At 40.1% G+C, this 24,718-nt stretch overlaps 1 protein-coding gene across 2 annotated transcripts in view; it reads left to right on the plus strand.

Annotated features, from left to right (window-relative positions):
* The window catches only part of VCAN (versican), a 135,837-nt gene that overhangs the window by 29,553 nt on the left and 81,566 nt on the right, over positions 1 to 24,718 (plus strand). For both annotated transcript variants that reach the window (XM_073624461.1, XM_073624462.1), the window contains exons 3-6: positions 7,818 to 8,195; positions 9,384 to 9,558; positions 11,230 to 11,357; positions 23,456 to 23,743. In XM_073624461.1, the coding sequence (XP_073480562.1) occupies positions 7,818 to 8,195; positions 9,384 to 9,558; positions 11,230 to 11,357; positions 23,456 to 23,743 (969 nt within the window). The remainder of the gene's footprint in view (positions 1 to 7,817; positions 8,196 to 9,383; positions 9,559 to 11,229; positions 11,358 to 23,455; positions 23,744 to 24,718) is intronic.

Below are 24,718 nucleotides of genomic sequence, written 5' to 3' on the forward strand. Positions count from 1 at the left end.
TCATACACAAATCTCAGTTTATTCCTTCTGAGCGTGATTATCGGTCAAATGTAAAACCTGAATTGCTGAAATCCCAAAGAGTATGTCCAGTTATTTCATGATCATGAATATTTATGAGGATGTCATGATAATTAATAATCTCCAACTACTAGGGGAGATGTTGTACTTGTTTTAATTAATGTAGGTACAACAATTCTATTCCATTACTCATAGTTGTGAAAAGACAGAATAATATTATTACTTAAATTTTAGCATGTGACAAATAATTATATTTTCCCCTTCCCTATGGTAGAAGTTGTTGTTTAACAGCATACCTCCTATGTATTTCTATTAATTATTTTATGAAAGTCCTATCCTTTGAACTGTTTATACTGTTGTACTTATTCAGTAAAGCATACGGAAGAGCAATAGAGAATGGCAAAATGTAGCAAACCTCAGCAACCAATCAGATTTCAGTTTGCAAAAGTAGAAGTAAATGGGAACAAGGAAAGGAAAGAAAAAGTCAAGTCAGTCAGTTGTCAGGTTATAACTTATCTACTGTACCTAATCTAGAAATGTGACAAATCCAATCTCATTGAATGACAGTTTGCAGAGTTACGTTAAAGCTGCACTAATAACGAATATATTTTATGTGTATTTTCTTCTTTTTTTTTTACAGTGTGTTTTTTTTTTTAATGTAGGAATCCGCTCTGTATCTGCAGTACACTGGAGAGCCAAACTGCTGCTGTAAACTAAGTGCAGTGGTCCGGGTTTCCAGCTGTCTGACACATCCCCTCCACAGTACTCCAATCAACAATGCTCATGCTCCTTGAGCATCACTGCTGATTGGAGTACTGTGCAGGAGTAGTTTGGGACCACTGGAGAGGGTAATTGGGCACTAAATAAGAATACACCTACTTGAAGAACTTCTCTTGTCACCTGACATACACTTATATAGGTTTGCTGCATGTGAAAATGGGAACAAATCAGAGCTATGGTGCACAGCAAATATTCAGGTTTCATTTTTAATTCACAGAAATAATGAAAAAGCAACCCAATTGTTGTTCTAAACCAGGGATCTTCAAACTACAGCCCTCCATCTGTTGTGGAACTACACGTCCCATGAGGCATTGTAAAACTCTGACATTTACAGACATGACTAGGCATGATGGGATATGTAGTTCTTGAACAACTGGAATGCCATAGTTTAGAGACCCCTGTTGTAAACAATGGCTTGACTTTTGCTTACCGTAGGTTCTCCATGCATCATGTAGTGCTATTGCTTATCTCTGCAAGGGCACTCTGCAGGAGCAAGAATTGCTTTCGATAAATCTTTGGTACATGCAGACTAAAGCCTAGTACACACAGGCCAAATGCCGGGCGACAACGGCTGGTTTAATAATAACCCGCCAATATTCGGCCTGTGTGTATGGCAGCCAATCCTACAGAAGCCGGCCCTTTGGACAGCTGCTGTTGGATGAGCATGCTGGAAAACCAGTAGCTGACTGACTCCCGATCAGCGCTCTTAGCCAATGACTAAGAGCATTGACTGAAGTATTCTGGCATGGGTTTCTTTGGCACCAAATAATGATATTTTAAACATGGAGATTGGTTGCAGCAGCTTTCTGAAAGTTAGTGCTCTCTGCCATGAACTGACAACGCTGATCGGGAGTCGGTCGCCTGCTGGTTTTCCCAGCATGCTCCTTTGACAGAAGCCGACCACACGGCCAGCTTCTGTCAGACTGAATGCCTTACACACGGACCAATTGTCAGCCAGTTTTTATTGAACCGGCTGATGTCACCCAACATTTGGCCCGGGTGTACGGGGCTTTACTTGCACTGAAAATCAGTACAGCTTATTAAAAACTGACAAACAATAATTATTTATCTGGTTTGGCATTATTTGTATCTCTCCAGAACAATAATTGTTCACATTTTTAATAACTGACTGAACTATCATATGAACTGTCATACGTCCTGACAGAAAAACTTTTAAAAACATATGCATCATATGAACTTGTGAATCATATGAACTTTTGCAACATTTGACCAATGAAAGTAAGGCTTTAGTAGTAGCATTGTTCAGGCAAGAAAAAACAGTACAGGAATTGTGGAGATTCAGAAATTGCAATTTTTTTATATCAGCCCAAAGCAAGACTTGGACTATCAAGTGAGCCAGTGAATAAATGCCTTGGCAGAAACAAGATTTGTACAGATGCCTTTGGTTATCTCTAATCCTTACTGTGTTTTTCTTCCACTGCTCTTTAAAAAATATCCAGATGAATGGCATGATTAATTTGAGAAAATATCAAAAAGTACTGAAAGATTATTATTATTATTCTACAGGATTTATGTAGCGCCAACAGTTTGGTTAAAATACAATTCAACACAGGAGGAATCAGAGGACCCTGCTTTTTAGGGCTTACAATCTAAGAGGGAAAAATAACTGTACAGGAGGATAACTTAAAGTGGTTGTAAATCTCAGACATGAAATATGAGCAAAGCAGATCCCTCTATAGTCTGGACTTGTCTCAAACCAGAGCACTAAGTGTCAATGGGGGGGGGGGGGGGGTGTCCCTTCCCTCGAATCAGCTCTCTGCTCTCCCCACTGAGCTCTGCAGAGTGTAAATTCAGCTTTCCACCCCTGTTTTCTGACGACTGCTCAGACAAGGTTTGTCAATTCTGCACTTTGAAAAGAGAATATAGAGAAGAGAGGGCTGCAGATAAACAGCTACAACTTACAGTTTGTATGAGGATTTGTTTCATCTCTATGCATCACCCTCGGTTAGTCACATCACTGGGTGTATGAAAGGGTTTGCAACCACTTTAAGCTAGTCATACACCAGTAGAATTTAGCTTCAACTTATATAAGAAAATTCAGCAAAATAATTTGTCAGAGCATTTGATAGATATCAAGGACTCAACAAATTTTGTGGTGGCTCTCCAGCTGTTTCATTCAACTGCTGTGCAATGCGCCAAATTTTGACGTTTGGGAATGCTGGATATTCTGAATTTGTTAACTTGTTTATTTAGCTGTTTGCCTTTAATTATTAGAGCGAAAAAGAATAGTAATTACAATCATTATATTACATACTGTATGTGTATCTTTTGTTGTGGAAACGTTATTGTAACATTTTCTTTGAGGCTCGGCCACTCAACAATAGAGCTGTAATATGAACATAAAATTGTGGGTTTTGCTAGCAAGTCCCTCTGATCTGTCTTCACATTTTTTGAAAGATGTTACATCATTAATTGTGCTGTGGAATCAAAAGCAGATGTACTAGGTTAGGCGGATGGCTTTATTGCAAATGCAAACATAGAAGGAGTACTGGGATCCTGGTTGTGTAGAACTAGGGTTTATATCTTTGACTATAGCAGATATTTACAAATATATAGGAGACAATTATACCCACCCTCACTAATTATGAGAGCAAGGACTTAAGCTGGCCATACATGGATCGAAAATTCGTCCGGTTCAGCAGGAACTGACAGAAATTCAATCCATGTATGGGCAGGCTGATTGTACCCACGTCAATCCATTAATGGATGTCAGCCTGTCAGATTTTTTACATTCGATTCCTGCCGGTGGCTATAGCCGCTAGCAGTAATCATTGTGTTCTGCCAGCTGGGAAGGCTTTCTGCTCCCCCCTGTCAGCAAAACACAACGCATTCCCCATCAACACTGATGGTGTTGATAGGGGAATCAAGTGATTTTCTTTCCTTTAACCTATTGGTGCTCAACCGGTGGCTCTTTAGCTGTTGCAGAGCTACAAGTCCAATCATGCCTCTGCCTTTGGGAGTCATGCTTATAACTGTCAGCCTTGCAATGCCTCATGGGATATGTAGTTCTGCAACAGCTGGAGGGCCACAGGTTGAGCACCCATGTGTTTAAAGCAGTAGTTAACCGCCATTTTTTTTTTTTTAAACCTGCAAGGCAAAGTTATAATGTTCTAGTATGCATCTCATTGTCGCACTGAAACTTACCCTAAAGCAAAGCCCTCCAGCAGTGTACTGTCACAGCTGACTGGACTTCCTTCTTCACCTGGTCTTTCTTCTGGGTTGGTGGGCTCTGGTCCTTTGATCGGACAACGTCACTCCCACTCATGTGCGTGGGATACGCTGTTTACGGCACCGAACATGCATGCACATGTGCCAGTGACGTCACCTGAAGGCTTTCGCAATAAATGTCTCCTAAACTCTGCATGTTTAGGAGATATTTACTGTACCTATAGGTAAGCCTTATTATAGGCTTACCTATAGGTAGAAATCAAGCAAGGGAATTTACTCCCACTTTAACCCGTTATGGAGGGAAAGATAATCAAGTCATCTATGGGCTGCTTAAAGATGGCCATAGATGATAAAAACAGCGGACTGGCTGCAGCCGCTAATAAACAAAAGTTCTACAACTTGTCTGTTCAACAGAAGTCAATCTAAGGAAGGACTTCTGTCAAACAGGGACAGCCACACAAAATTCAGCTGGTCTCTGCAAAACTGGCCGAATTTCACTCTGTCTATGGCCAATTTTAGTTCCTCTGGTATCGATTTGCTCTCTTATTACTTTCCTTGCACCTGGCCCCTGGAAGCATGATGGCCAGTGGCATGGGGTTAAGCAAGAGTGGCAAGATTTCCTTTGCTCAAGCAGGGTGAAGCAACACTTTGTTACTGTATACATGTGTTTTAAAAATGCAATTGCCAACCAAGCGTAATCCTGACGTTTTGCCAAACTATAATCCTCTGTGCAGTGTCCTGTCCTCTTCCTACAGCTGAACCTGTAACGCTGAGGGAATTAATAGCTCTGAGTATTCTTTGAAGCTGCAATTGCCCCATGGCAACCTGCTCCCTCCTTCTCCATTAGAGAACATAGTTTCGTAGTATACACTGCATGTAACATGATCTCCGAATTGGGAGTCTGATGAATAACAGGATTCTCCGTCCCACTTACATACAGATCAGGGCCGCAACCACATAGCAAAGTGGTGCTTTCCTTTACCCACTTAAGGCCCGGAAGGTTTTACCCACTTCCTGACCGGTGCTGCATTGCTTTAACTGACAATTGCGCGATCGTGGGACTCTGTACCAAAATAAAATTGATGTCCTTTTTTTCCCAAGAATAGAGCTTTCTTTTGGTGGTATTTGATCACCTCTGCGGTTGTTATTTTTTGCGCTATAAAAAAAAAAAAAAAAGCAGCAATTTTGAATAAAAAACAAAATTCCTTACTTTCTGCTTTAAAACATTCCAAATAAAAACATTTAAAAAATCTAATTTCTTCATCAGTTTAGGTCAATATGTATTCTGCTACATACTTTTGGTAAAAAAAAATCCCAATAAGCGTTTATTGATTGCTCTGCGCAAAAGTTATTGCATCTACAAACTATGGGTTAGATTTATGGCATTTTTATTTTTATGTTATTTTTTTACTAGTAATGGCGGCAATCTGCGATTTTTAGCGGGACTGCGACATTGTGGTGGACAAATCTCACTCTAAGTGACACTTTTTTGGGACCAGTGACACCAATACAGTGATCAGTGCTAAAAAAAAATGCGCTTATCCCTGTATAAATGACATTGGCAGGGGAGGGGTTGACACTAGGGGGAGATCAAGGGGTTAAATGTGTCCTAAAGAGGTGCTTTCTAACTGTATGGGGGACAGATACACTGGAGGAAAACAGTGATCGTGTTTCAGCTCAGCTGAAACAGAAGATCTCTCTTTTCCTCACTGACAGACCAACGGTGTGCCTTGTTTACATAGACACATCGCTACTCCGTGTCTCCTGTGAACAATCGGCGGATCGCGGCTGCCAATCACTGTGAGAGCTGCGTTTCGGCGGCACGCACACCCCCCTACACCACCAGACACAAGCCCTAAGTGAAATAATAATTTTAGCCTGTTAAAAAGAAAACAACAATATTTTATTTTAATGTACCTCAGAAATTTCACCTAAGATGCTGCTATGGTGATCTCCTTTCTGAAGTATGAAATGATTACATGAAATATATAAAGGGTTCGCCTAAGGATAGCAGCTTCACATCTGGATCTAGTTGCACAGTCTATTAGAAAGCCTTGTAGACACAAGTTTCAGCTGGAAAAGGACAGAATGTTTGCTAGAAGTATTGCTAGTATCATTGTTCTCCTTCAGGACTACTCTGGGTCCTGGGGCTATATAGGAAATCATTTTCACAATGATTTTGGTAGATGACAATGGGGATTATTGCTTCATGCAATTATGCAGAGCAAAGTAGTTAAACCATTATCCAAATCTCTTGGCAGCTCTTCCTTACTTCCTATACATTCCAGACAAGTGTGATGTAATTTGTTCATGCACAGTTGTAAAATAATGAATCCCAGGTCTTTTTATACATGCGGAATGGATGATTCTGGATGCATACATACTAGGGATAAATGTGTAGAAGAATATGAACATGTAATATTTGAACAAGTTACTATAGGAACTACGGTATTGTCTATGGTCTCCCTGCAGCTGATTTTTCCCCATTACTGACTTACCACATCATATTCTGCATTGTGTTTCTGTGTGAGGGCAGCCATCTTTGTTGGAGCAGGGCTTTGCTTCCTCATGTCAGAGCTGTCCCCAATGACTGTTAGTGGGACCTGATGATGGGAATCACTGAAATAGAAATGTTACAATGTTAATTCTGAGAAAGAAAAGGCCAGCAATGCTGTGATAAAAAAAAGGAAAAAAAAAAAAAAAACAGACAAAAAAAACCTACAGCAATATTAGTAGTATTTATTCCAATACCTGCAACTAAAGCATGTCAAGTGCTTCAAACTCTGACAATGTCCACATAAGGATGGCAACTTGAGGCATGCCCAACAATGAAGTTTATATTTGCACACTCACCTAATGAATAAATTACATCTGAACATCATGTGATTCCTGGACAGCCTGTCAGATATGATTTCTTTAGCACTTAGCACCCTAACCCCCATTGTTTTTCTATACCCCTGCTAACTGGGTGGTGAGACTAAAGCCTGGTACACATGGGTCGAATGTTGGCCGGCATCAACCAGTACAATAGAAAATTTGGCCCGTGTGTATGGCAGCCATGGGGGGGTTCCCCCTGTTAGAAAACAACAGGGGAGTTAACTGTACTAACATCTGATTGTTAGTACAGTGACTCCGACCTGAGCTCAGTTTGGTGTGTACGAGGCTTAAGGTCAGCCATACACGGAGGGAATTTCTTTCCTGCAACCACAGACAGTGTTGACAGGGGGATCCCTCCCTCCAAGCCATTGTATTTTCCTGGAGGGGGACAGGCAAAGCCATCCCCGCCGGGTATAGACAGTGATTATTGCTAGTGGATATACCAGCGGCTAGTGGTAATAGCATGTAAAATCCAACAGACTGGTTGAACCCAAGTTGATTGATCGACTTGGGTACATTCAGCCTGCCCATACATGGTTCGAATCTCAGCCTCCCAGGAGGCCCAGCAAGTACTGTACATATCATTTGCATGGGGGGGGGGGCAGGGATGCACTTTTTGTTAAAAAAAAATTACTGCGCTAGTTGTGTAGAGAAGGGAATGGGGGGTAGAAAGGAGAGAATTTGCAGAGGGTAAAGGTCCACTTTAATGAGCCAGCATAGGGTGCTATGATGGTGTACCAGAACCCATAGAAACCTACCAAAGGAAAATGTCCTACATACAATACAGTATAATGAACTAGGATGATTACTGTACTTTGCATGTCATCATCAAAAAACATTGTGAAAAAATGGTTTTATTCCACTACCTATCATAACTGTACAGAAGGAACTTCTTTATTTATCAAGAAACATTTGAGATTTAACAAATTAAATATTTGTTTTTTTCCTTTCAGTTAAGTTGGAAAAGAGTCCACCAGTCAAGGGAACTTTGTCAGGAAGAGTGACGTTACCATGCTATTTCTCAACAATACCTACATTACCACCAAGCTACAACATTACAAATGAATTTTTGAGGATAAAATGGACCAGAATTGAGAAAAGCCGAGATGGAAAAGACCCAAAGGAAACGACAGTTTTAGTTGCCCAAAGTGGTGGTATCAAAATTGGCCAAAATTATAGGGGCAGAGTGTCTGTGCCCAGCCACCCAGAAGACATTGGTGATGCATCATTAACGATGGTTAAGCTCCGTGCCAGTGATGCAGGTGTTTACCGATGTGAAGTGCTGTTTGGAATTGAAGATACTCAAGATACTATTTCCCTGGATGTTTCGGGTGAGATTTACTGGCATATGTGACACTTCTTGCAATACTGTGATGCATTTCTTTTCAAAATTAATATATTTCAATTAGTCAGTGAAGTTACAATTCAGGGGGGTGGTGGGGTGTTGATGGGATGCCAAGGGGCTTTAAGGTAATACTAAACACACACTGTTTAATTTACATTGTTACATTTAACTACTTTTGGGTTTAGGCGGATTAAGCCCTGTACACACGATCAGAATATCATAACAAAAATACCGCTTTCGAAGCACAAAGACAGAAAAAATATATAAATGTAATACAAACTATTACATATTCTTATATTATGTCATATTATATGGGCAGTAGAACAAAAACTTTAAAAAAAGCTATCCCTGACCTCTCCAAGTGCTTATACTGTTAAGTAATGAATTCTCAAAGACAGCAAAGACTCCAAAGTTGGGGTTCAGCCAATTTATATCAGCATCGAAAGACTGACTGTGTATTTACATTGGAGGGCTTGCAGGCTGCCAATATGCTGATGCAAAAGAAAGTAAATGGAAATGATTTCTCTGCCTCTTTGTGAACTTTGTGAACTTTGAAGATGAAATCCTCTACAAAGCTCATATCTACAGAGGTGAATGAGGTGCTTTCAATTAGTTTTACTGCTTGATCAGAATACTTTTTTCAACATAGTTAGAGCACAGGTTTACTTTAAAGCGGAGCTCCAGCACCCCCACGATAATATTATAAGTCAGCAGCTACAAATACTGAAGCTGCTGAATTTTAATATTAGGACACTTACCTGTCCAGGGATTCCACAATGTCGTTACCCCAGTTGATTTTTCAAACCCCTCACGGGTCCTGCTGTCCCCATTCCTTCTAAGGGTAACTGTCAGTGAAGCCTCGTGGCTTCATAGTCGATTCTATACTGCGCATGTGCAAAGAGCGCTGCGCTTTGTGAATGGCCGGGGGGTGGAGGAAGGAGGAGGGGTGCCATACTTCCGGGAGACCTCTCTGCGGCGAGGTGTCCTGGAAGTAGGGATGGGTACATGCCAAATGAGGCAGCGGAGGGGGGGAGGAAGCAAACAACAGAGCTTCCCCTTTTGGGTGGAGCTCCACTTTAAGTACTATTATTTCTAATGGAGATTCTTACTGTAATACATGTCACAATAGTTTGAATTGTAGCACTATGTTACTAAAGATTTCCTGCTTTTGTAGGTGTTGTGTTCCACTATCGTGCATCTGTAGACAAGTACATCTTAGACTATGAAGGTGCCCGGAAAGCCTGTACAGACAATGGTGCCTCAATTGCAACCCCAGGACAACTGAGAGCTGCCTACGAAGATGGCTTTGAGCAGTGTGATGCTGGATGGCTGGCAGATCAAACTGTGAGGTAAATATATTAGTGTTCAAGAGAAAAGTAAAGGATAAAACATATTGTGTACACCTTGCTGTCAGCATCAGGCGAGGATTGTGGAGGATCCAGGCACTTATGCAAGTTATGCAAAGATAGGCATGTATCCCCATGTCATTCTTGGCAACATATATGCCTACTTAAGGCTAGTTAAAATCTATGTACCTTGATTAATATTACACTATCTCACATCAATCCTACATACACTATATTACCAAAAGTATTGGGATGCAGGTGGCTCTGCTAGTCTTAAAAAACTTTAAAATTTGAAATTCTCCCTCAAAATGAAAATTGTCAACAGTACAAACAGAGGGATTCATTTCCCCAATGAAGACTGAGACAGTGATGGATGAGCGAGTTTGAGGTGGAGGAACTTGACCGGCCTGCAAAGAGTACTGACCTCAACCCGATAGAACACCTTTGGGATGAATTAGAGCGGAGACTGCGAGCCAGGCCTTCTCGTCCACATCAGTGTCTGACCCCACAAATGCTCTTCTGGAAGAATGGTCAAACATTCCCATAGACATACTCCTAAACCTTGTGGACAGCCTTCCCAGAAGAGTTGAAGCTGTTAAAGCTGCAAAGGGTGGGCTAACTCAATATTGAACCTTATGGAATAAGACTGGGATGCCATTAACGCTCATGTGCATGTAAAGGCAGGCGTCCCAATACTTTTGGTAATGTAGTGTACATCTTAAATTGTAACTCTAGGAAAAGATTATTTTTTGTTTTGGACTTTATATTGCTGTCTTATGCCATGTACACACGGGCGGAATTTTCGACCGGACTGGTCTGACGAGACAAATCCGTCAGACAATCGGATCATGTATGGGCTTCATTGGACCTGCAGCAGACTTTTTCGGTCGAAAATCAGACGGACTTTAGATTTGGAACATGTTTCAAATCTTTCCGGTGGACTCGAGTCCGGTCGAAAAATCCGCTCATCTGTATGCTAGTCCGACGGACGAAAACCAATGCTAGGCAGCTATTGGCTACTGGCTATCAACTTCCGTATTTTTGTCCAGTCGTACATCATCACGTACGAATTCGTCGGACTTTGGTGTGATCGTGTGTGCGCAAGTCCGTTTGTTCTAAAGTTCGTCGGAAGTCCATCAAAAGTCCGTCGAAAGTCCGTCGGAAAGACCGTCGGACCTTTGATGCCTAAAAGTCCGCCTGTGTGTACACGGCATTAGTCTTCATTGGGGAAATGCATCCCTCTCTTTGTGCTGGTAACTATTTTCATTTTGAGGGACAATTTAAAATTTCAGAGTTTTTTAAGATTAGTAGAGCCACCTGCTCCTGATACAACTGTGTAAGAGGAGAATTCCCAATTTCCACTAAATTCTTGTCGTATTTCTGGGATAAGAAGTGAAGGAAAATTTAACAAATGGTACATAAAGAGCAAAAAATAACCAATAGGGGTTTCAACCCTTTCCTACTTGAACCAAAGTGAAAAAAAAAGTTTTGGTTATACACACACTTTATAAAGTGAATTGTAACATTGCAGATTACTGCTAATTAGCGCTGCTTATAACTGAGTATATTGTAATACAGATTTTTTTTTTGGTGTCTTTTTCAATAGAAGAATGTAGTTATGCTCTCTGCTAAAAAAAGGTAGAAGTCATCAATTACTGCTTGTCTATTTTAAAGATACCCAATCCGCAACCCAAGAGCTGGCTGCTATGGTGACAAGAAGGGCAAAGAAGGAATAAGAACTTACGGAAGACGTCCAGAAGAGGAAAAATATGATGTATACTGTTTTGTGGATGAACTTCAGGGTGAGATTCTAAAACTGTGTGCTTTATTTTCCAAACCAAAGTGATATGGAAGCCAGGAAGTATTGCTTTTAGTGTATTTCATTTATGTTAAGCAAAAAACAACAGCTGACCCAACCCTATAGTTATGTGGTTAGTGAGGTTTCAATTAAAGTGCTGTGTGGAGGTAGGAGGGTTAGAAAAGACTATTCAGGTTTGCTGCCTAATATAGGATATTCGCTCAATGTGGGGCTACTGTCAATCTAACGTCGACACATGTAAGCTGCATTAGACTATAAGTATTTTTCACAGGTGGATATTTTGATGGTTTCTTTTGCTGGCTACCAGATTTCAATTGCTCTTGGCTTTGTGTGACCTTGGTACAATAATGAACACTTGCAATGAGTAAGGCAGAACCTTCTCCTGTGCTATATAAGGTAGCAAACCTAAATAGTGGTTTTCAACTGTCTGTGGCCTAGTATGTTACGGATTCCTCGCTGGGCCTCTAAAGAATTTGTAAATGTTGGTCTTAAAGGAGCAGTTAACATAGTAGGTTAGTTCATTAAAAGGACCTCCTGGAGATACATATTTGAAAAGTAGAACCGAGATCCTGCAGTGTATTAGTCATCTGGGAGTAATGGCATAGAATAAGATGACTACTCTCTTTTGAAACTGTTAGATCTTAGCAGATTGCTAGTGTGTCATGGATTTTGTTGTTAACAAATTTGTTTCTGAAGTATTATTGCATTCATCGTTTCAGCCGAAGGAAAGCAAAAATTATATAGCTGGGCGGATTTCCCTCTTAGGCCCTATTCACACCTGAGTCTTTTGTAGCTTGAAGTTCTAAAATGCTCAACATCCAAAATCCTATGGTTTTTGATTGTGACTGTTCACAGCTAAGCATACAGTAGTGTCTCCTGAAGCTTGAAACTCTTAGAATCGAAAAACTACATAAGCTTTTTTTGAGATTCAAGCATTTTTGGCCCTAGTAGACTTCAAAACTCATGAAAACTGAGCACAAATGTGGCTATCACACGTGCCCCCAGTTAACTAGTTTTCCATTGGCTAAAAATATTAAAAAAATCAGCAACCAAGAATTCTCAGCTCAAGTGTGAATGCAGCTTTGGTCTTATCAAGCTTCATAAGATATGATGCTCAAAGGAAGCTTTTTAATCCACTATCAATGAATATGGAATAGTTTCAGGACATTTTCAGAATATATTTTATAGGAGGGTATAGTAATACAATGTGTAATGTGCAATTACAATAGACCTTTAACAGAAACACACAACCAACTTTCTTTTTGTAGCTTAGTAGCGAACGAAAAGCAGATGCTACACAGCCGTGCTACAAGATTGTAAAATGTTTTCATTTCTAAGCAGATGTGGGCACATATACAGATTTTTCACACAATGTAATATTTTAGATCCCTGGTTCCCAACCTGTGGCCCAAGGGAAGAATGTGGCCCTTTGGTATATGATGTGGCCCTCAGACATCAACAGTCTGTAGTGGAAACATTGGTTAGTGTAAAAGTATTGCTCTCTACTAGCCTCATGTAATATGTTCCCAGTTTTGTATTGTATTCTGTGGCATATGCCCAGCCAAAAACATAGCATGTCCACTCTCTCTGACCCTCAATTCCTCTAATAGGTCTGCAACTTCTGATAGTCCCCTCACATATTACATATATTGAACATTATGTGCGGCCCATTGGTAATGTCAGGGGGAGCAATTGAGACCCTGTTTAGCTCATAAGTTGACAACCACTGTTTTAGATGCAATCGTTCTGCAGACCTCACATTTGAAAATTTAGCTTTTTGTTTCAGATAAATGAACAATAAGCACCAAAAACCCAGTCTACACTTTCTAAAAATATGCAGGAGGCAAAGTAAGGCATGTAAGTCCTGTACGTCCAACTACAACACACAATACAAATGACTGGAAAAGGTGTCAGCAGACAGTTTGAGCTTATACTACATTTGACATTGAGGAGCTTTACGAGTTTGATGTTTTCTATAGGTTTATGACAGTTCTTAATAATATAAAGGTTCTTCAGCCAGTTTGAAAAAAAGAATTAAAGTCAGCAGCTACAAATACTGCAGCTGCTGACTTTTATTAAAAGGACACTTACCTGTCCAAAGATCCAGTTCCGTCCTCACTCTGGCTTGTTCTTTGCTGGTCTTCGGGTGCCCAGAGCATTGTATGTATGTATATCTCGTAACTGAGGGGCCACAGAGGAAGCCAGAAATGAGTGAAATGAGTGTAGTAGTTAGAACTACCACAGGTCCTGCTCAGAATCTGCATGATTGGCTTCCAGTCTGCCCACTGACCACAGCAGGTCACTTGCTCAGGACTGCTGCCATTCAAAGAATGTCTTTTTTTTCAATGAATACAAAGCGTTCTCTGATTGAACAAGGTGTACAGCAGGGGCAATGACATCATTACCAATCAGAGAATGCTACCGTGCTCAATCAGAAAACGCCTTGTGTTTATAAATAAAAAATCAAGGCAATCTATGAATGGTGGCAGTGTCAAGTGAGTGACCTTGCGGTCATTGTGTATTACAATGTGTGGTCAGTGTGTACTACAGTGATTGTCAGCTTCTCAAGTGGTTCCTTTAGGGTTGAGATATGCATAATTACATTGTGCCCAGCTGGACCAATATAAGTGTGCAACAAGGATCATTCCTGGAGTTCAGCATTAAAGCATATCTGAAACCAAGCTTTGGATATGCTATATGATATGCTGTCTTTTTTGGAGAGATATCCCTTTACATCCTGTAAATAACAGGAAGTAAGCTGAAATCTCTCTTAGATGGCTGTCCCTAGAACAAGTGTCTCCTTTGTGCAATGTCACTTGTATCCTGATTAGCAGTAATAAGAGAACAACACTGCTGCAGTTGATCTAATCCCCTCTCTGAAGGGCAGGTGCTGGTCCAGTCCGTGGTCTGGATGCAACAAGCAGAATATGCAAGAGAAGGTGACCACACTTAAATCTTCAGAGAAATAGAGCTTTATTCCATAAAATCCATGTAAGACATCAAGACACGATACATGAGGACAAAAGCAGCATGGTTGGCACATTTCACAAAGAAATTTGCTTAATCCTAACACTATAATCATACCAACCATACATCCTTCAAATATAGTTAGAAAAAACTGAAGCCGTAAGCTTGCACCTCTTCCAGGAAACAAGCAGGGTTAAGAGTGAAAGATTCTGTGAAATATGGTGAGACAGAACACCAAAGTACTTTGCTGAACATGCATTTTAAACGTGATACAAAATATTTTGCACTAGTCTTCCCTTTTTTTTTTTACATGCTTCAAATACATTTAGACCAAGCAGTTCCTTCAATGCGATTAGTATCACAAGCCATGACCAGCAGGTAAAAAAAATGTAGGCACCTATAACAGACCCTACAGCTGTTAAATGGGCCCAACAGGATATGTCCTGACAATATCTGCGTGTACGATGATCTCTGCAGAAAGCAATAACATGATACATTGATAAAATTTTTGGACAAAATGAACATGTATACAGTTCAGAATTCTCTATCATATTTCTGTTAAAATGCCTATTCTAAAGTGACTTGGTTGTACAGGTTTTAGCAGTGGAAATGCTTTAAAGATAACTGCTGCAGAGACAGGTCACCCTATAAAAGTTTTGCTGCGATTGTCCTAGAACATACAGTATACTTACACCTCTGACATGGAAAGCAATGAGGGCACTTCTAAAATAATTATTCCTCCAGTACAAATAGCAGATTTCTAATTGATATAAGCAGCAACAATTGCTATTGGAAATGTCACTTGCAGCAGCACTTTGGAGAGGAGAAACGACTCTAAAGAAAATCAGGAAGAAAACTGTAGGCGCTTCAAAGTGCAGCATTCCACAAATTTATTAAGAGCAATGGTTAAAAACACTTACACGATCCATGATGAAAACAAGCATGTCAGTATAGTATTTTCCTTGCATGGTCCTGTGCCACTTGGGGTAGGAAATCCGGCCAGCAGCTGTATCCACAGAGGGGAAGCGAGGAGGCAAGATGGTCGCCTGGATTCCGGAACCACACTGGAAGTGACGTCAGGCGGGGGGCGATAACATGTTTCAGAGCATGCATGAAATGCTCCTGGTGGCCACCTTGCCTCATTTTCCCATCCTGGCTAAATTTTCTCCCCCTAAAGATGCAGGACCATGTAAGGAAAATACTATGTCGACATGCTAATTTTTATAATTGATCTTGTAAGTGTTTTTTTACCATTGCTCTCAATAAATTTGTGGAATTTTGCACTTGGAAGTGCCTACAGTTTTCTCCCTGACACCTCTGACAAGGACAGCTGCATGGGCTTCTATGGCAATAAGTCTACCACTGCCTATGAAGCTCTTTGCCTAGAAGTTTCAGTAACAGAAAATTAACATTGCCTGGAAACAAGTATGAATCTATAAACCTGCAGGGCACGTAAAGTTCCTTCAGTTTGCGAACTGTCTAGGTAATATTCTCCTGGCACCATAAAATTCCTGTATATATGCTTTGGAATAAATAAAGAGGCAACCTAAACAGGTGGGGCAGTATTAATAAGGAAAGATGAAAGTAAAATGTAATGCCAAAAGCTTAAGGTTTGACAGACTTTTGAAGAATAGGCTAATAAGACAGCGTCTAGCGCTTTCCAGAGATGATTTTGAATCAGCCTTTGTCTGGAGTCGAGAAACTGGCTCATAAGTCTAGTCTGTGGTATTTAACAGCCATAAAAAAACCAAACCTTAAATAGTCAGGTGTTTTTTTTTTTCAATAGTAACGTGCACATAAGCAGCACAGGAAAATCCCGTCAATTCTTTGGGCGCTCTCGCTGCTGACTTCAACCTGGCTAGAGAAGGCTGCCAAGGTTAACACACACTGCATTATTGTCTGTAACATAAACACTGTCATGGTTTCCATTTTCTGGGCTGCAATGACAGAGTTACAATGTGAGCTTCTATTGCATATGTGTTCTGAGCTTTATTGTACCTCACTGATTATTCCATAATCCAGCTATAAAAACATTTAACGTTTTGCTCCCCTTCTAATTCTCTGTGATATTCAGGAAATCATAATTTGGCAATATCAAGCAGATTTTTATTTCTTTTCTGCTATTATTTTTTTAGAGCAAAACATTTTGTAACCTTTATTATTTAGTACAAAGTACGCCTCTGTTTAAAAATGCCAAGATGTTAAAGTACAATCTGCAACAGCCATTGAGATGACATCATGGGTATGGCGTGCTTGAACTACAACCTTAACATATGTTTATGTGGCTCATCAAAGGAAATGTATCCAGGCTACAACATTCTTTATTAGAAGCATGTTGGCAAATAGCTGATCTAACCACAGGTGTGGCAGCATTGACAGCTAGCATTATCAGTCATTTAAAGGAGTTCTATGCTCACACAGCATACACTTTCATTTTATAACATCAGCATTGTAATAACAATGCAAACAATCGTTATTTTTGAAAATTCAATATAAGCTTACTTATAAAATCTTCTCTTGGGAATGCTGCGTGTCTGCTGGCCATCTCTTTTTGGTTTTCCTTTTAAAGTGGTTGTTAAAGTGGTTGTAAAGTCAGAAGTTTTTTTTATCTTAATGCATTCTATGCATTAAGATATAAAACCTTCTGTGTGCAGCAGCCCCCCCCCCCAGCACCCCCTAACACTTACCTGAGGTCTCTCTCTGTCCAGTGATGTTCACGGGTGTCTCGGCCATCCAGGATTCTCCTCCTGATTGGCTGGGACAAAGCAGTGGCACCATTGGCTGCAACTGCTCTCAATCAAAGTCAGCTAGCCAACCAGGAGAGATAGGGGCAGGGCCAGGGCCAGGGCAGGGCTCCATGTCTGAATGGACACGGAGCTGTGACTTGGCTCGGGTGCCCCCATAGCAAGCTTCTTGCTGTGGGGCCACTTAACAGGAGGGAGGAGCCAGGATCACAGAAGAGGGACCCGAGTAGAGGAGGATCAGGGCTGCTCTGTGCACTACAACAGAGCAGGTAAGTATGACATGTTTGTTATTTTTATAGGAAAAAAAATGAGACTTCACAATCACTTTAAGCCACTATAGTATATTCATGCCATCCCCTCTGTTAAATAAAGCTATGTATCCCAGTGTCTGTGCTATATAAAAAAAAAATGCAGATTTCTACCTTATATCAGAGCGTCTCCCGGAACTCACGTGACTCCTTGTGAGGGGCAGAGAACTCCTTCTGATGTCAGTTGTGAGGAGGGGAGGAGAGGAGGAGAGAGGTGAGCAGTCCCAGAGTGCTGGGAGATGCTCTGATATAAGCTAGAAATTAGTTTTTTTTTGTATAGCACAGATACTAGGACACATATTGTTGTTTAACAGAGGGGATGGCATGAATATACTATAGTTATTATTGCAGTAGGAGGGGAGTGATCGGCACTGTCATGAGCTGACAGGCAGGAGGGGAGAGGAAGACAGAGGAGAGCTGCAGATGATGGAGGCACATAAACTGACCACGGTGTCAGGGCTCAGCAGCCATGATAAACCGTGGTCAGTTTACAGGGGCGAGGGCAGAACCAGGCAGGATCAGCCAGGTATTTTAGGTAATACAGGGGGCCAAATTGCACAGCACAGGTACATGCTTTAACCGGTTCCCGACCGGTGCACGCCGATGTACGTCGGCAGAATGGCACGGCTGGGCAAATGGGCATACCTGTACGTCCATTTGAATTGCCCGCCGTGCCATTGCGTGCGCGCCTCCGGCGGTGCGCGCGCGCCGGCCGGGAGCTCCGTGAGTCGGGTCGCGGGTCCCGCGGACTCGATCGCCGCGGGGATACCCGCGATCGCCTCATGGAGAGGACGAATGGGGAGATGCCGTTGTAAACAGCATCTCCCCGTTCTGCCTAGTGACAAGTGTCACTCGATCTCTGCTCCCTGTCATCGGAGCAGAGATCAGTGACGTCACACATACAGCCCATCCCCCTACAGTTAGTAATCACTCCCTAGGACACACTTAACCCCTCCCCGCCCCCTAGTGGTTAAGCCCTTCACTGCCAGTGCCATTTACACAGTAATCAGTGCATTTTTAATTGCACTGATCGCTGTATAAATGACAATGGTCCCAAAAATGTGTCAAAAATGTCCGACATGTCTGCCATAACGTCGCAGTCACAATAAAAATCGCTGATCGCTGCCATTACTAGTAAAAAAAAATTATTAATAAAAATGCCATAAAACTATCCCCTATTTAGTAAACGCTATAACGTTTGCGCAAACCAATTATTAAACACTTATTATTATTTTTTTTTTTACCAAAAATATATAGAAGAATACGATCGGCCTAAACTGAGGAAAAAAAATGTTTTTTTATATATTTTTGGGGGATATTTATTATAGCAAAATGTAAAAAATAATGCGTTTTTTTCAAAATTGTCGCTCTTATTTTGTTTATAGCGCAAAAAATAAAAATCGCAGAGGTGATCAAATACCACCAAAAAAAGCTCTATTTGTGGGAAAAAAAGGACGTCAATTTTGTTTGGGAGCCACGTCGCACGACCGCGCAATTGTCAGTTAAAATGACGCAGTGCTGAATCGCAAAAAACGCTCTGGTCAGGAAGGGGGTAAAATCTTCCGGGGCTGAAGTGGTTAAGGGAACATTTTTTTTAAGGGTATCAAATGCTTTAAGGACAAATTATCTCATGGTACCTTGTGATTCCTGCATTGACCCCACCCCCTCAAACTCCTCCTCTAGCACCTCTCTAGATCAGAAGGCAGGCTCTGTAAAATGTGTGACACAGTAGTGCCTACTTACAGGGCACACCAAATAGCTGTCACAGACTGAGTAAGTTTAAGATCGTTCAGATTAATAGGAGTATAATAATTGAAATTTGAAGAAAAAATATATGATTTTACATTTCAATCATAGATACATTTTAAAAACCTACACCAAGCTCTGTTTATATCTAATTTAGCCACTTATTGTAATAAAATAATGTTGCTTCAGAAAAACAACAACCCTTTATTTGAAAAAATGAAAGAAGCAAGGCATCTAACAATTAGATACTTGTAAAAACCCAGGCTCTGTGTGTGGTCATCTTTTTACTATTGACATGCTTAAAATAAACTAGTGAAAGGGTCCACCCAACTTTATCACCAGTTCCTTCAAGAGCATGTATCAGTGGGGGTCCCATTACTGTCTATATGCAAAGATTGCAGGCAATAGTGGGGTTAGATTCCCTTACAAAGAACCATACTTCCTTAATTAGACATCCCCAACTGGAACGGGGAGACCTCATGGCATTCTGCAGTTGCAGAAGTAAACTGCTAAGGGGTTCTTTATCAGTACCCTGACTAAACTGGTAGATGTTAGGGTAAGATTTACTGATTAATTCATTTTTAACTTTTACTGCAGCATTTTCTAATTAGGAATGTTTGAAAAAAGCTGCCCCATGATGCAGTTAAGGCTTTTTGCCTCCTCTGTGTCAGGTTTGCTGTCAATCGGCATACAGTTTCGGCATATGGTATTGGAGCAGTGGGCATGGATAAAAACATTTTCAGGGTACCTGAGCTACATATTAGTTTTACTTTCTTTATGGAATGAAGGTAGAAACTAAACTGGTGATTTCAACAGCTCCTTATTTCAAACTTTTTTGGAAGTATTCTTTAAAAATTACTAATTTTATTAACCATTGCAGTATATGCTAACTGATTAAATGCCCATTGCATCAGAAATAACATTTAAATAAACCCTATATAGTAGTTTTTGGGTTTATTTTCAGCAGTGCTGCTGTTCATCATTGGATTCATGCATTTTCTTGCACAGCCAGGGCAGTGTGCAAAAATGCTGCATACACAGTTTTTTGAACATACAGTACAGTGTACATATAGAATGAACACTTACATGTTATGAAGCACACCTTACTGTTTTGGTGGGTTGATTCAGTGAAGAAGTTTTTATTAGTTACAATACTTATGGATGCATTTTACTATCCCAATATGCAGCAATTAATGGTTAAAATGCCAGGACACTTACAGCTGTCATTTAATGAATAAGAAAAGACATATACACGCACTTGAACACATGCACACACACACAAGGAGCTACATAGCTTGGTGTCTTAACAAGTCAATGTCTCTCAGTGGCCATGATTGTCTGACACCATTGGCTTGTGCTAACCCACTAAATACTCCATTTAGCTATGTCTTGTTTTATAGAGAGTACATTGCCAGTAACGGCCTTAATAAACTAAGGCTGGAAAGCAGTTAGAGGACATTCTTTGATTCATGTGTTATTACTATTAGACCCTTTTGTCTGGCTCTTCATTTCATGAGGTGAAGGTGTAGCCTGGCATTCACACATCAGTGCACCACTCACAACTACCAACAGTTCCCATAGAGAATGCCTTAGAAGCAAAAAAAAACTCTTTGTTGGTGTTTATATGGCCGGGGCAGCAGTTTTACAAATGCTTTGAGGCAGTGGCTTATTCAGCGATTAAAGCTTTGAGGCAACATAGCAAATATTTAAAACGAAAATCTTTATTAGATGGTGAGCTTCCTTTCTAATTTACTTAGATTACTCAGGGAAACAGTCTTTGTCACCAGCAGTATTGGCTTAATTGGAATCAAGTTTCAAGAAATTCATTTGGTAAGGGGTCCAATACAAGACCATAAAAAGCCACAAGACAAACTGTGAATTATATTAAACATATATTTGTAGGAAAAAAAATGATTTATCAAAAATGAAAATGCATAACATAAGATTACAAATATGATTTGATTTTGCTACACTAAACTAACTTCTTGTTGAGTAATCCCACTGCAGAGGATTGCATATGATTTTCTAATTCATATCTGCTGTTCACAGCCCGAAATAGCTGAATATAGTGCAAAATAAGGGGCCAATTGCTCCTGTGCAGTTTGGTCTTCAAAAACACAGTTCTCATACATTTCATTCAGCTGAATTGAACATTTTTTTTATTTCTATGATTTAGCTAATTGCATTAAGTATAAATGCAGTTTGGCCAACCATGCCTTCTATGCACAAATGTAGATTGTAACATTCATTCTAGATAGTAAGTAGCATGTACTGCGGGTTTGGTTTACTCTTTTAAAACTTTATCTTTCATACTTTATACTGAATACCCATATTCAGGAAATCTTTGACATCACTTTTTTGGATGCACATTTGCAAGTATATTCACACATTAAGGCTGATTTTATAAAGATAACTTAGATCTTAAGATCTAAAGATCAATTATCCTATCATGCAGACGAAATACAGTATATAAACAGGGATCTTCTTTTTCAACTTATTGGACCATTGAAGTGAATCTTCACACAATTTATTGTGTGAATGTTCTCATTCCCTTTAGTAAATCAGCCTCACAGTGTTCACTCCTAGCATATCATTGAGTTACTATATACCATTTATGTCATGTCATTAGATTTTGACATCCATATAAAAATCTATGCAGGTTCTTAGTGTTACCTTCATAACTCTTACTGCCTTTGGAATCTTTGTGTTGCAGTCCCTAGGACACATTTGTGCAGGCAAGACCATATAGACCATTATCATACACATGGCCATGTGTTATCATTGTTTTTAAATGGTTCAATGATATAATAAAGTGTCGTTTTATTTCATACAATTTTGTGGTGGCCAAAATCATTGTTGTAGGATTGAAGTAGATCCATACTGAGGGAAGTGTGTTTTGCAGTTATCACACTATACTAATTGATGGTGAAACCCTCCTGTCAATAGCAACATCCCCCTTTGGGCACCTTTGCTAATTACAGAACAGCAAATAGCCTGCAAATGGACTTTTAAGGTGGAAAAGAGATGGGAATTTAAACATGCCACACAGAGGTCATATACATGTACATAAGTAAAATATCCACAAGTTTTATTTGTACAATAAAAAGACAAGTAAAATGTGATCACGTCCAGTGTATAACAAGTACATTAAGTATCCTTTTGATATTTTTATTGGCGTTACAGATCAACGTGTTTTGAAACTCGCTTCCTCAGGATCCATGCCTTTTGTACATGCAGACAACACTTTCAATCTAAAAACAGCCCCAGATGAGCATAAATCTTATGGCACCATATTTGAAGGTCCCATATTGTCCAGGACAACCATGGACTTCTGTGCTGTTTAGGGGTCTTTTGTTCTATGTTGGTGGAGCAAGCAGCATGGGCTGTTGAACAACATAATTCTTCTCCTATGCATGAAGGAAGTATTCCATGGTTGTAGGGGGTATGTGTAATGCTGTAAGATTGATGCTTATCTGGGACTGCTTTTAGATTGAAAGTATACAAAAGGCATGAATCCTGAGCAAGTGAATTTCTAGTGAAACGCGTTGATATTAATATCGAATAGATACTTAATGTACATGTTATACACTGGATGTGATCACATTTTTGTGTTTTTAATGTACAAATAAAGCTTGTGGATATTTTATTTATGTACATGTATATGATCTCTTGGTGGCACCTTTAAAGCCCCATCTCTTTTCCTCCTTAAATGCCTGTTAGCAGGCTGGAGGGGGAAACATTTTTTCTGGTGCATGTAGCAGTTATTTGTACTTTCAGTTCAAACCGTGTAGCAGTATAGTTTAAGCCAATATATACTCTTCCCTTATTTGTTTTTTATAACATGCCCAAAATGTGTAACAAAGCATATAGAAATTCTAAACAAAATGTACATTTACATAAAAATAAGATATAAAATAAAGTGGAAATAAGGATTATCTAAACATGGGCATTTAAAAATGGAAACATTTTCGATGGAAATGGGGCCCTACTAGACTGTACACAGCTGTGTTTTGTTTAATATAATGTAAAATATCTCACACTCTTTCAGCACAAGAATTTTTACAAATTTATACTAAATGGTATTTGTTATAGCAACTTATTGTTATGTTAGGCTTTGTCTAATTATCGAAAAGCCTCTATCAGGGCTATAACATGCCGATCAAGCCAAAACATGGGATTGTTAGTTTATACTTATACTTATACATTCCTTCTAGGATGCTCACTGCTCACCCTGCAATGCATTCTGTATATTTTTGTTTCAGCATAGTTTTGCAGTTCATATTTTAATCTTCCTAAATATATGTTTTATATTTTAGGTGACTTATTCCATGTTCCCAAAAAGCTGACATTTGAAGAGGCTAAAACAGAATGCGAGAACAGGAATGCAGCTGTAGCAACTGTTGGTGACTTGTATGCCGCTTGGAGGAAAGGCTTTGACCAGTGTGACTATGGCTGGCTTTCAGATGGCAGCGTGCGTTATCCTGTGTCTTTTGCAAGACCCCAGTGTGGTGGTGGACTCCTTGGTGTAAGGACTAAATATCGCTTCAGCAATCAGACATACTTTCCTCAATCAAAGGAGAAGTATACAGCCTACTGCATTCAGAGTAAGTAGAATGACTACTTTTCAGAGTTGCTTGCCTACTTACATTTTTTTTAACCCATAGTTTGACAACTGTTTTCTATTTTAAGTGGATAGTCTACAGCTTTTAATGTGAACTCCAGGCAAACATTTAAATGACTAGAGACCTAACCTTTCTCTACTGCAGTTAGGTAAAACAATTAGGCCTTGTCCCTGTCCCCAGACAATGATTGGACAGTGAAGGAGAAGACTAATGAGATCATCTCTCTGTCACTCTGCATGTTTCTTGTTAGCATGTGAGCATTGCAGCACACTTCATTGGCTTATTGTGCTGCTTTACCCTCTGCTACTCTGAGCCTCAGCTATACAGGAAACTGCAGAAGGTTCTTACCAAATTAAATTGCAATACTTGCGCTAGCTTCTTTTAAAAATACACTTAATGATAATTTGTAATAAATGCAGGCTCTGTCTTCTCTACCCTCTCTCACAGGCTTTACTGAGGCAGCAGGGGCCATTGGTTCTGCCTGCTGCCAGTGAAATCCTGTGATGAGAGAGCAGGGCCAAGCTACTCTGTCTGTGTCTATGGACTCAGGAAACATGGCTTGGGATCAAGCCACACAAGTGTCCACATAGCATGTGACTTACTATGGATGCACTCGCAGAAGAGGAGGAGCCAAGAGCACCAGAGGGGCACCCAAGAAGAGGAAGTTTAGAGCTGCTCAAGACACAGAGTAGGTAAGTACGAATCTGTTTTTTAGTACAAAAAAAAAGAGACATTACGGTAATTTTTATAGAAATATGTTCAGAAAAACAGTTCTCAGCCTTACAAATCTATGCCACCTATGCCTGGTGATGGAAAGCCCAAGAAATGCTCAGCTGGAAAACCTCTTCTAGGACCTTCTGAAATTACAAAAAAGGAATCAGTCTGCCTAAAAAAAGCAATGGCGGAAAGGTAAATGCTGATGTTTCTCACCACAAGCAGGCAATGGAGAGAAATCCC

This window comes from Aquarana catesbeiana, linkage group LG01, assembly GCF_042186555.1.
Source record: "Aquarana catesbeiana isolate 2022-GZ linkage group LG01, ASM4218655v1, whole genome shotgun sequence".
NCBI lineage: Eukaryota > Metazoa > Chordata > Amphibia > Anura > Ranidae > Aquarana > Aquarana catesbeiana.